The sequence below is a fragment of the Ovis aries genome, chromosome 9 (genome assembly GCF_016772045.2).
Source record: "Ovis aries strain OAR_USU_Benz2616 breed Rambouillet chromosome 9, ARS-UI_Ramb_v3.0, whole genome shotgun sequence".
In the NCBI taxonomy this organism is placed as follows: domain Eukaryota; kingdom Metazoa; phylum Chordata; class Mammalia; order Artiodactyla; family Bovidae; genus Ovis; species Ovis aries.
Genome location: NC_056062.1, coordinates 90386810 through 90400584, shown reverse-complemented (window position 1 = coordinate 90400584; position 13775 = coordinate 90386810). Strand labels below are relative to the sequence as shown.

Sequence of the window (13775 nt, the reverse complement as noted above, 5' to 3'; positions counted from 1 at the left end):
GAACCTAAGCTCACCTCCTCTCAGGAGCACCCCAGAATCACAACAATCTGCAGAATAACCATCATTTTCAAAGACCAAAACCTACCAGAAAATATCCTCTACAACTAAAGACAAGGAAAGAACCAAATGAGACTGGCAAGAGAGGCAGACCCATGATATAATAAAATCTCATACCCACAAGGTGGGCCACCCACAAACTAGAGAATAATTGTATTACAGAGGTTTTCCCACAGGAGGGGGAGCTCTGAGCCCCTCCCGCATCAGGGCCGCCAGACTGGGAGTCTAGCACTGGGAAGAGAAACCTCCAGAGCATTCAGCTTTGAGGACCAGTGAGGCTTGACTGCAGAAGCTTCACAGGGTTGGGGGGAAATAGATACTTCATTCTTAAAGGGCACACACAAAATCTCATATGTACCAGAACCAACAGAGAAAGCAGTAATTTGATAAGTGCCAAGACTAGGCCTACCTGCTGGTCTTGGTGGGTTTCTTAAGGAGGCAAGGGGTAGCTCTGCTTGGCCCTGGGGACATAAACAGTGATGGCAGAGATACAGGGGAGTGCTCATCTATGTGAATTCACTGGAGGCAGACATCTTGCTTGGATCATTAGACTTGGCTCCACCCAACAGCCTCTAGACTAGTGATGGAATGCCTCAGGCCAAACAACACAGCCCCACTGGTCAGCAGACAGGCTCCTCAAGACTTTCTGAGCCCACAGCCACCGTGGTCCTGCCCACCATGGAACCAAGACCCAGCCCCACCCCTGAGGCGTAGGTACCAGCCCCTCCTGCCTAGAAGCCTGCACAAGCCTCTCAGTCAGTTCAGTCACTCAATCGTGTCCAAATCTTTGTGACCCCATGAACCGCAGCACTCCAGGCCTCCCTGTCCATCACCAACTCCCAGAGTTTACTCAAACTCACGTCCATTGAGTCGGTGATGCCATCCAACCATCTCATCCTCTGTCGTCCCCTTCTCTTCTTGCCCTCAGTCTTTCCCAGCATCAGGGTCTTTTTCAATGAGTCAGTTCTCTGTATCAAGTGGCCAAAGTATTGGAGTTTCAGCTTCAACATCAGTCCTTCCAATGAACACTCAGGACTGATCTCCTTTAGGATGGACCGGTTGGATCTCCTTGCAGTCCAAGGGATTCTTTTGAGATTCTTCTCCAACACCACAGTTCAAAAGCATCAATTCTTCAGCATCCAGCTTTCTTTATAGTCCAACACTCACATCCATACATGACTACTGGAGAAACCATAGCACTGACTACACAGACTTTTGGTAAAGTATGTCTCTGCTTTTTAATATGCTGTCTCAGTTGGTCATAACTTTTCTTCCAAGGAGCAAGCGTCTTTTAATTTCATGGCTGCAGTCACCATTGGCAGTGATTTTGGAGCCCAAAATAATCAAGTCTGTCACTGTTTCTACTGTTTGCCATGAAGTGATGGGACCAGGTGCCATGATCTTAGTTTTCTGAATGTTGAGCTTTAAGCCAACTTTTTCATTCTCCTCTTTCACTTTCATCAAGAGGCTCTTTAGTTCTTCACTTTCTGCCATCATAAAAGTGTGGTGTCATCTACATATCCGAGGTTACTGATATTTCTCCCAGCAATCTTGATTCCAGCTTGTGCTTCATCCAGCCCAGCATTTCTCATGATGTACTCTGCATACAAGTTAAATAAGCACAAGCCTCTAGACCAGCCTTAACTACCAGGACACAGATACCAGAAGTAAGAAAACTAAAGTCCCAAAGCCTGCAGGCTGAGTCTGCGCATGCAGGCCAGACTCTTTCCTGGGACCAGCTGGACCCTAGCCTTTGGGTGACAGGAGGAGAGGACACTCGGGTCACACAGGAGGGCCAGGAGGGACAGTCTCCAACGTAGAGAAACATAAAAAACTACGCTGGTAGAGGGTGTGCACAAACTCTCATATACTTGGGACCCAGTGCAGAAGCAGTGGTTTGAAAGGAGCCTGGGTCAGACCTACATGGGGATCTTGGGAGAGTTTCCTGGAGAGGAAGCAGGCAACTGGAGCTCGCCCTAGGGACTTAGACGCTGGCAGAAGCCATTCTAGGGAGTTCCTTTCTACCTCATGGACACTGGCGCTGGCACGTGCCCATGTGGAATCTTCCCTCAGCTCATAAGCCTCAGGACCCAACCCTGCCCCTACTCACCAGCCTACAGTCACCAATACTAGCGGGCAGGCACCCGGCCCTGCCCACCAGTGAGCCTGTTCTAGCCTTGGAACCATCCTCAGAGGCCAGAGGGCTAATCCTAACCCCAGGATAACTGAACCCCCACAGTCTATGAACCCAGCCCACCCACTAGCGGTCCAGCACGAGCCCAGGGATGGGTGGGCCTTGGCCTCACCCACCGGCAGGCCCACCCAAGCTACAGAATATGAGAGGGGTGTCAGGAACCAATGCTATCCAACATCAGTTCTGGGACTCCTGCAAGTGGGCCTCAGGATGTGGTTATGCCTGCGAAAAGGTTAGCACTAGCCCCAAGTTCACCCACCGGTGGGCAGGAAGCAACCCTGGGATCTCCTGGAAACTGATCCAGCCCACTGCACTGGTGAGTGAGTATTAGTCCTCTGAGCTTCTTTAGCCAGCTACCTCATGACCTGGTCTCAACAACCAATGGTCAGCAGCCTCCACACAAGGCAGGGCCTGGCCACCAGCTGGACCAGGGACTAATCAAGCCTACCAGACTGCCCACAGTAGTCAGCCTGCCACAACAAAAGGACCCTAGCAGCCCACATCGAGGTACCCCTAGAGCGACAAGAGGGGAGAAGACTGCTGGGACTCATGGCTGTGTCTCCTACAAAAAGCTACTGCTGGGAAATATAAGCAACCTACCAAATACACAGCAATAACACATCTAGTCAAGCAAAATAAAGTGACAGAGGAACACGTTGCAAATGAAGGAACAAGATAAAACTCCAGAAAAAGAAGTGGAGATAGGCAATCTACCTGGAAAGAATTCAGGATGAATGATTTTTAAAGATGATAAAAGAACTTGGTAAAGAATGGAATTCTTTAGTGCAGAACTGGAAGTATTTAACAGCAGAGTTAGAAAATACAGATAACAAAGATGAATACAGTAACTGAAATGAAAAATACGCTTGAAGAAATCAACAGTAGACTCAATAATACAGAGGAATGGATCAGCAACCTGGAAGACAGGGTATTGGAAATCACTGATGCTAAACAGAAAGCTGGACTATAAAGAAAGCTGAGAGCGGAAGAATTGATGCTTTTGAAACGTGGTGTTGGAGAAGACTCTTGAGAGTCCCTTGGACTGCAAGGAGATCCAACTAGTCCATCCTAAAGGAGATCAGTCCTGCGTGTTCATTGGAAGGACTGATGCTGAAGCTGAAACTCCAATACTTTGGCCACCTGATGCGAAGAGCTGACTCATTTGAAAAGACCCTGATGCTGGGAAAGATTGAGGGCGGGAGGAGACGGGGACGGCAGAGGATGAGATGGTTGGATGTCATCACCCACTCAATGGACATGAGTTTGAGTAAACTCCGGGAGTTTGTGATGGACAGGAGTTGGCGTGCTGCAGTCCATGGGGGTCGCAAAGAGGCGGACACGACTGAGCCACTGAACTGAACTGGACTGAAGCCCCTTTTCCCAGTCGCGGAACCCACCTCCCGCCCCGCCCCTCCCGCTCTGCCCCCTTCTTGCCCCGCCCACCCTCCCGCCTCGTCCCTTATCGCCCCTATCGTCTCGCCCCGCCCCGCCCAGCCCTCCCCTCCCGCCTTCAGCGAAGCGCGTTTCCCAGCGCCAGCGCGCCGTGCGTCACTTCCGGCCATTTAAAGACGGGCCCCGCCCCCGGCGCGCCGGCTCGCGCTCGCACCCCGCCCCCGGTCGCAGCCCCCTCTTCACGGCCCAGGGCTTGGGGAGGGGAGGGAAGGGGTGGAGGCCTCAGGTGGGTGGGCGCCGCGCACCTGTAGCTGGCAGGAGCCCGCGACCCCTCGTGCCGCCCTCGGCGGGCGGCGACGGCCGCGGCCGCCGCGGGTCCGGCCCTGCAGGTGGCGGAGCGCGGGGACGCGATGGCGGCGGCCGAGCCCGCGAGCTGCGCGCCGCCCGGGGCCGGCAGCAGCCGGCACGAGAAGAGCCTGGGGCTGCTCACCGCCAAATTCGTGTCGCTGCTGCAGGAGGCCAAGGACGGCGTGCTGGACCTCAAGGCGGTGAGCGCGGGCCGCGGTCTCAGGAGGAGGAAGGGCGGGCCGCTGGGTGAGGGGCGCGGGGCGTGAGCAGGGGCCGCGCCGCCGACAAAGAGCCGCGGCGCCCGCGTGGCGTTCCCCTCAGCGCGCGGGGCCTGAGCCGGGGCGCCCTGGGGGTCTCCGCTGGTGCGGACTGGCGGCTATTGTAGGCGATTCCTGTGAGGGCGTCTGTCGGTTATTGAAAACACGCAAGCAGGCAAAACCCGAGTTTGCCACCTCTTCTGGATGAAACAAACAAAACGTGAACTCTACAGTCCTCCTCTTAAAATAAGAATAGTAAATAAAAGCGCCTTTCCCTCTTAAACTTATTGTCACAATCCTGGTGACTAAGAGGGATGTTTGATTTGTGAGTTAATTTGGTATCTGAAGCAAGCAAGCGAAACCGGTGTTTGCCGCCTCTTCTGAATGAAACAAAAAAGTCAACTCTTCAGTCCTCCTCTTAATAATAGTAAATAAAAACTCCTCTTTCACACTTTTCACAATCCTGATGACTGAGAGGTATGTTTGATTTGTGAGTTAATTTGGTATCTGAAGCAAGCAAACAAAACCCGAGTTTGCCACCTCTTCTGGATGAAACAAAAACGAAGTGAACTCTTCAGTCCTCCTCTTAAAATAATAATAGTAAATAAAAACACCTCTGGCTCTTACACTTCTTTTCATAACCCTGATGACTAGGGTATGTTTGATTTGCGACTTAATATGGTGTCTCATACACATGTATAAAAGTGAGACTTGCCATCACACGACGAGGGGATGTTTTATAACTTCCACCAAAAGAGATGGAAGCGCCGCGTAAACTCTCCATCACGGTTTCCCGAGACCGTGTGCTTGGTCTGTTACTACAGTTTCAGAATTTTCAAACAACAACATGCATCAAAAGCTGTTCTGTTAAACAAAGTGACTTAACCGTTCCAGGCCGGATTTGGAAGGATTCCACACCGCTGAGGAGCAAGAGAATGTGATCACTTGAATTACAATTCAGCCAGCACACCCAGTTTAAGAACTAAAGCTTTAAGAACAAAGGAAAATTTAATGAGTCAGTAAGCATCGCAGGCCTTTCCTAGTCATTACCCCTGAATCTGGTCTGACACGGGAGATTGGGCCTAGCCCCTAAGGGAGTGCTGGGACAACCTTACCTCCCTTAAAGGCTGCAGTTATCAAGACTGTGCTGAAAGGAGGCTGCAGCGTCTGAGCAGAGAGGGTCTTCTAGTTCTCCCTGACCTGAAACTCAAAAAAAAGAGGCCAACTTGATGGCCCCTGCTAGGAGCCCTCCTCTCAGGTTGCCCTGAGAGGTGAGGTGTGTTTTGGAATGTTCTCTCCATCTCCTTGGTGTAGTAGGTGTTCAGTAAGTGATTGTTGAGTTATCTGAATTGTTCTACTTTATACAAACAAGGCGTAATGCACAAATTTTGCATTTTTGGAAGTGATTTCTAGTCTTTTTTATTTGGAAGTGTTATTTCTAGAATTTTCCTACACCTTTTGGAGATTCTGGTCCTTTTCTTCCCTGTCCCCTACCCCCAGCTCTTTCTTCCATACTTCTCTCCCTCCCTAAAAGTGGTTTACAGCATATATAATAGTTATGAACTAAATTGGATTCTCTTTAAAGAATGTCACAGTAAGTCGTGAGGTCATCGATGAAAGCCAGGGATGTTACACAACACAGCTTGCAAACTGCTATTCAGGATCTAGAAATTCAGTTGTAGCCTGTGACTTCAGAGCGGAATCAGGAGAATTTGGGGTTTTCCAGATGAAACTGAGCTCTAAAGGGCTGACTGTGAGGGCTTCTACAACTTGCCTTGGAATAGGATGGAACTTTGCCCTTGCTTTTCTCTCAATTCTTTGTGTTCTTCCTGTTTCATCTGTGGTCATATTTTGCTGTCCAGAAGTCAAAAAGGCAGTGAGCGGGAAGTGGAGTTTTAATATTTCATAACAACTTTGTTTCATTCATCCTGAAACTTTCCTAAAAGTTCAAAGGTTTCTGCAGTAACAGTAGGTCTCATTATATTAATGACTTTTTACTTGTAGAGAGCAGTTTGAAAAACCAGTAATCTTTTTTACATATGTATGAATATGTTTGTAAATTTCACTTATTCACTTTTGCTTATATATGTGTAAAATCTTATATTAAAAAAATCATATACTGAAATCTTTCCAAAGATGTTTTTTACTGTGCACCATTGTAAAAGATCATAACGACTTTTGATGATACATGTTGAAGATGGATTAACTCTGATAAGTTTCTCTAATTTGAAATTAATTATAAAATCATTTTATATTCTTAGTTGGGAGTGGTGTATTTCTTACATTCTTACTCGGAGGTGGTTTATTTCAACCTTATACACTTGATATTTTTTAAGAGCAATTAATGAAAGATTTCTGTGACTATCATGAATATAAAAAATATTAATTTTTACTTGCATGTGTATTTAACCAAGTGTCTTAGATATCCATAAAATATCCACACCAGGTACATGCTATTTTTTTCCTAACTTAGGACATGTACTACTGAAAAATAAGAACATAATGCTGTATCTTAGTGATAACTTTCTTCTTAGTAATTTAACTAATTGAGGACATAGCTTAACAAAGCAAACACATTCTAATAAAGATAATCTAGTATAATTTAACCATAAGGAAGGAATGGAAACACCTTTGAAGTAGTTTAAGATATTTTTATTCAGTATCTTCCTCCTACACCCCCACCGCATAGCCTCATTTACAACAGTGGGAGTGGGGTAGTTACTCTGTTTATTCCAGTGAGATGACAAATTACATCATGGGCCTCTCCATTTATGCAGTTTGTCAATTTATGCTGTTAGTAGTTGGCATTTATTGCAAGTTTAGTACATGCCAGGCATTTTACACATGCTAACTCCTGTTATCCTCCTAACTTTAAATTTGGGCTAATCATCCCCACTTCACAGATGAGAAAGCTGGTAGGTTAAGTAACTTGCCTAATGTCACACAGTAGAGAGTGACAGCTGTGACTTGAAACTAGACCATTTTTTTCTTATTTTCTAGGCTATATGGCCTTTCAGTACTCCTAAAAAAGTTAATTTCTTATTTACGTTTTTCATCTGTGTAAGGGCATGGAATCTTTCTTTAAAGAAAAATACGTGATTATTTTTGTTATACTTCTACTCATGATAGAAGAGAAAGGATTAATCTCCTGCATTGAAAATGAAGATATTGATGGCAAATTCTATAATATATCATAAATTAAACTAGTCCTATTTGTCTAGAACTAAGAATTTAAGTAAGTTAAGATAGTTATGACTGTCTATATGTTGTTGTAAAAATTCCTATTATAACTAGGTTTTCATATTTGCCATTTTGATGCCATATTCAAGTTTTTAAAGTATGCTTGATTGCTTATCTTTTTTATTATAATGTTAAAGTTATCAGTTGCCTGAATCATACCTGGATTCATATGATAAAATATTTATGGTGTTTCTTATCTCACAGGTCCTTGACTCACAGCCATTTATGATTAGCTGATTAATACACATCCTGCAAGAAACACATGATTTAATCTAAGGCCTCAGTTTGTGACACTGAGCAAAGATGTGATGTTAGAGAATAAAGCAAGGATTATCCTAGGGAGAGAGATTTAGATGGAACAGCCAGAACTTTAGTATGTGCTTAAATCTTCACAGGACAATTTAACTTGTGAGTATATACCCCAAATAATTGAAAACAGTGTCTTGAACATATACCTATATACTATATTCATAGCAGCATAATTCACAATAGCCTAAACGTGGACACAACCCATCCACAAATGAATTAGATAAGCAAAATGTGCTAATATATACATATAATGGAAGGTTATGTGACCTTAAAAAGGAAGAGATTTCTGACACATGCATAGATGAACCTTTAATACCTTCAGTTCAGTTCAGTCGCTCAGTCATGTCTGACTCTTTGCGACCCCATGAATCACAGCACGCCAGGCCTCCCTGTCTATCACCAACTTCTGGAGTTTACCAAAACTCATGTCCATGAAGTCGGTGATGCCATCCAGCCATCTTATCCTCTATCGTCCCCTTCTCCTCCTGCCCCCAATCCCTCCCAGCATCAGAGTCTTTTCCAGTGAGTCAACTCTTGGCATGAGGTAGCCATAGTATTCGAGTTTCAGCTTTAGCATCAGTCCTTCCAAAAGAACACCCAGGGCTGATCTCCTTCAGAATGGACTGGTTGGATCTCCTTGCAGTCCAAGGGACTCTCAAGAGTCTTCTCCAACACCACAGTTCAAAAGCATCAACTCTTTGGCGCTCAGCCTTCTTCACAGTCCAACTCTCACATCCATACATGACTACTGGAAAACCATAGCCTTGACTAGACGGACCTTTGTTGGCAAAGTAACGTCTCTGCTTTTGAATATGCTATCTAGGTTGGTCATAACTTTCCTTCCAAGGAGTAAGCATCTTTTAATTTCATGGCTGCAGTCACCATCTGCAGTGATTTTCAGTTCAGTTCAGTTCAGTCGCTCAGTCATGTCTGACTCTTTGTGACCCTAGGAATCGCAGCACACCATGCCTCCCTGTCCATCACCAACTCCCAGAGTTCACTCAGACTCACATCCATCTAGTCAGTGATACCATCCAGCCATCTCATCCTCTGTCGTCCCCTTCTCCTCCTGCCCCCAATCCCTCCCAGCATCAGAGTCTTTTTCACTGAGTCAGCTGTTTGCATGAGGTGGCCAAAGTACTGGAATTTCAGCTTTAGCATCCTTCCAAAGAACACCCAGGGCTGATCTTCAGAATGGACTGGTTGGGTCTCCTTGCAGTCCAAGGGGCTCTCTAGAGTCTTCTCCAACACCACAGTTCAAAAGCATCAATTCTATAGTGCTCAGCTTTCTTCACAGTCCAACTCTCACATCCATACATGACCACTGGAAAAACCATAGCAGTGATTTTGGAGCCCCCAAAATAAAGTCTGACACTGTTTCCCCATCTATTTGCCATGAAGTGATGGGACCAGATGCCATGATCTTAGTTTTCTGAATGTTGAGCTTTAAGCCAACTTTTTCACTCCTCTCTTTCACTTGCATCAAGAGGCTCTTTAATTCTTCACTTTCTGCCTGTAAGTGTGGTGTCACCTACATATCTGAGGTTATTGATATTTCTCCCGGCAATTGATTCCAGCTTGTCCTTCTTCCAGCTCAGCGTTTCTCATGATGTACTCTGTGTACAAGTTAAATAAGCACAAGCCTCTAGACCAGCCTTAACTACCAGGACACAGATACCAGAAGTAAGAAAACTAAAGTCCCAAAGCCTGCAGGTTGAGTCCGCACATGCAGGCTAGACACTTTCCCCAATTTGTTACACCTTTTTATAGCTGCGGTGGTAACTTTTATTTTCTCAAATTGTAAACATAAATTTTGAGAGCCTCAATTTAGAGTTGTTGTCAAGAACTCACCATTGTTATAGGTAGGTATATAAGTTGATTCTAGGTTTCTTCCATTTCATTCAGTAAATATGAGTTAACCGGTTTGCACCCTGGCCCCTTGCTTAGTAGCCTTAACTAGATGGACCTTTGTTGGCAAAGTAATGTCTCTGCTTTTTAATATTCTATCTAGGTTGGTCATAACTTTCCTTTAATACCTTAGCTAGTCACAAAAAGACAAATGCTGTATGATACCACTTACATGAAGTGATCGGAGTAGTCAAGTTCATAGAGACAGAATGCAGAGTTGTTGTTGCTAGGGGAGGGGAGAATGGGAAGTTTTTACTTCGTGGATGTTTTAGGGCTCAGTTGTGCTCTCTCAAAATCTCTCTGTAAAAGTCTTTACCCCAGGTATATTAGAATGTGAATGTATTTGGAGATGGGTCTTTGAAGAGATGATTCTGTTAAAATGAGGCCATTAGAGTGAGTACATAGCCAATCTGACTGGTGCCCGTGTGAGAAGAGGCAGTCTGGACCCACAGGCACTGGGGACGCCCAGACAGAGGGAAGCGCGGATGAGGACACGGCGAGGAACACCATCTGCAAGCCAAGGAGAGAGACGTCAGAAGAAATCAAGTCCGCCCACGCCTTGATCTTGGACTTCAAGCCTCTGGGACTGTGACAAAATTAATTTCTTGTGTTTGAACAACCCAGCCTGTGGTATTTTTATTATGCAGCCCTAGCAAACTAGTAGTGTGGGTATAGAGTTTCAGTTGTGCAACATGAGAAGAACTCTGGAGAACTGATTGCACAGCAGTGTGAAGGTACTTAAAACTACTAAACTGTACACTTGAACAAGGGTTAAGATGCTAATTTTCAGTTCAGTTCAGTTGCTCAGTCCTGTCCTACTCTGCGAACCCATGAATCGCAGCATGCCAGGCCTCCCTGTCCATCACCAACTCCCAGAGTTCACTCAGACTCACGTCCATTGAGTCGGTGAGGCCATCCAGCCATCTCATCCTCGTTAATCCCCTTCTCCTCCTGCCCCCAATCCCTCCCAGCATCAGAGTCTTTTCCAATGAGTCAACTCTTCGCATGAGGTGGCCAAAGTATTGGAATTTCAGCTTTAGCATCATTCCTTCCAAAGAACAGCCAGGACTGATCTCCTTTAGGATGGACTGGTTGGACCTCCTTGTAGTCCAAGGGACTCTCAAGAGTCTTCTCCAACACCACAGTTCAAAAGCATCAATTCTTTGGCACTCAGCTTTCTTCACAGTCCAACTCTCACATCCATACATGACCACTGGAAAAACCATAGCCTTGACTAGATGGACCTTTGTTGGCAAAGTAATGTCTCTGCTTTTCAATATGCTATCTAGGTTGGTCATAACTTTCCTTCCAAGGAGTAAGCATCTTTTAATTTCATGGCTGCAGTCACCATCTGCAGTGATTTTGGAGCCCCCCAAAATAAAGTCTGACACTATTTCCACTGTTTCCCCATCTATTTCCCATGAAGTGATGGGACCAGATGCCATGATCTTAGTTTTCTAAATGTTGAGCTTTAAGCCAGCTTTTTCACTCTCCTCTTTCACTTTCATCAACAGGCTCTTTAGTTCCTCTTCACTTTCTGCCCATAAGGGTGGCGTCATCTGCATATCTGAGGTTATTGATATTTCTCCCGGCAATCTTGATTCCAGCTTGTGCTTCTTCCAACCCAGCATTCATTCCAATGCCAAAGAAAGGCAATGCCGAAGAATACTCAGACTACTGCACAACTGCACTCATCTCACACGCTAGTAAAGGAATGCTCAAAATTCGCCAAGCCAGGCTTCAGCAGTATGTGAACCATGAACTTCCAGATGTTCAAGCTGGTTTTAGAAAAAGCAGAGGAACTAGAGATCAAATTGCCAACATTCACTGGATCATGGAAAAGCAAGAGAGTTCCAGAAAAACATCTATTTCTGCTTTATTGACTATGCCAAAGCCTTTGACTATGTGGATCACAACAAACTGGAAAATTCTGAAAGAGATGAGAATACCAGACCACCTGACCTGCCTCTTGAGAAACCTATACGCAGGTCGGGAAGTAACATTTAGAACTGGACATGGAACAACAGACTGGTTCCAGATAGGAAAAGGAGTACATCAAGGCTGTATATTGTCACCCTGCTTATTTAACTTATATGCAGAGTACACATGGTTACTAATAGCTAATACTAAGTGACTGGCACTAGACCAGGTGCTTTACTTTTAATAATACATTTCATCCATGTAACAAAACCATAAATGAGTTATTATACTTGCATTTTGCTCATTAGGAGATTGAGGTTTAATGAGGTTAATTGGCTACAACCAGTATCCACAGAAAAGGAGGTAAGAACCCAGATAATCTGATATCAGACCTGCCTACCTCCAAAGTTTTTGTGTAATGTGCAGAACAACTTTTTTTAGAGAACAAGAAAATACACACAAAAAGAGAAACCAACGGTCTCATTTTCCAGTTCTGGACAGGCTTACAGCTAAAAGAGTACTAAGAGTTCTGCCGCTTGTCTACAGTGTTCTTGGCCGTGTCCCGTATCCTTTCTGTCTTACCGTTAAGGTGGAAGTAGGAAGGAGGCACGAGCCGTCCTAAGTGGTGGCAGTAGTTGTGAACTGAGAGGCATCAGGCAGATTTTCAGTTCAGTTCAGTCACTCAGTTGTGTCTAACTCTGTGACCCCATGGACTGCAGCACACCAGGCCTCCCTGTCCATCACCAACACCCAGAGCTTGCTCATACTCATGTCCAGTGAGTCATTGATGCCATCCATCCATCTCATCCTTTGTGGTCCCCTTCTCCTCCCGCCTTTGATCTTTCCCAGCATCAGGGTCTTTTCCAATGAGTTAGTTCTTTGCATCAGGTAGCCAAAGTATTGGAGTTTCAGCTTCAACATCAATCCTTCCAATGAGCATTTAGGACTCCTTTAGGATGGACTGGTTAGATCTCCTTGCAATCCAAGGGACTCTCAAGAGTCTCCTCCAACACCACAGTTCAAAAGCATCAGTTCTTTGGTGCTCAGTTTTCTTGATAGTCCAACTCTCACATCCATATGTGACTACTGGAAAAACCATAGCTTTGACTAGACGGACCTTTGGCAGATTTTATCTTTGTGCAAAACAATAGGCTCTCCACCCCAACGCTTCAAGAAAGTTGGAGGCCTTGAAAGGGATTATACCGACTTTCTCAGTGTGTAGACAAAAGGTCAAATGCATCAGCATCTCCTGTATCTTTAAAGAAAATAGATTCTAACATCGGACCTAGGAAATCAGATCCTGTAGGGCTAGAGAAGGAGCCTAGGAATTGGTGTTTTTAAATAGATACCCCCAAGTGGTTTTGATACATACTGACATCTGAGAACCATGGAATGAACTCTCCTGCCGCCTCTTTTCTGCCTTATTCATGCATCAGAAAGCACTGTTCTGGTAGTTCAGTTCAATTCAGTCACTCAGTTGTGTCCGACTCCTTGCGACCCCATGAATTGCGGCATGCCAGGCCTCCCTGTCCATCACCAACTCCTGGAGTTCACTCAGACTCCTGTCCATCGAGTCAGTTCTGGTAGTAGAAGGAGTTAAATGTCGGAACATAATTGACCCTTTAGGAGCTCACTAAAACTGATGAGAGCTACTCTTGGGGAAATGTTGGAGGCTACGGATGGAAGAAATTGCTCTTTTATATGCTCTGGAATAGTCTGCTTATGTCTGAATAGCAGCATATTGTAGCCAGGTTTGATCCCTGGATTGGGAAGATCCCCTGGAGTGGGAGGGCATCTAGGAAAATTACAAGATTTAAAATTTTATACTGTTAAAAAGAACAAGATTGGCATAATTGTGGCTGATCATCATTTGTGTTCCAGGGGACTGAGCAGTGGATGAAGTGATGCTCACATGATGCAAGGCCCTCCGTCCCTGGGGAAGAGTCTCTCCTTGACTGGAAACTGTGTAGGCACAACTGGAGACATGTTAGGTATATTCTTGTCTAGGGGAAGAGTCAGAGGAGGCAATGGCCCCCCACTCCAGTCCGCCTGCCTGGAAAATCCCATGGATGGAGGAGCCTGGTGGGCTGCAGTCCATGGGGTCACGAGGAGTCGGACATGACTGAGCGACTTCCCTTTCACTTTTCACT

At 45.4% G+C, this 13775-nt stretch overlaps 1 protein-coding gene across 2 annotated transcripts in view; it reads left to right on the top strand.

The window, feature by feature from the left end:
* The first annotated feature begins 3842 nt into the window (after positions 1–3842).
* Positions 3843–13775, top strand: part of E2F5 (E2F transcription factor 5) — a 33132-nt gene continuing 23199 nt past the window's right edge. For both annotated transcript variants that reach the window (XM_060393530.1, XM_060393529.1), the window contains exon 1: positions 3843–4191. In XM_060393530.1, coding sequence (XP_060249513.1) covers positions 4054–4191 — 138 coding nt within the window. In that variant the 5' untranslated portion in view covers positions 3843–4053. The remainder of the gene's footprint in view (positions 4192–13775) is intronic.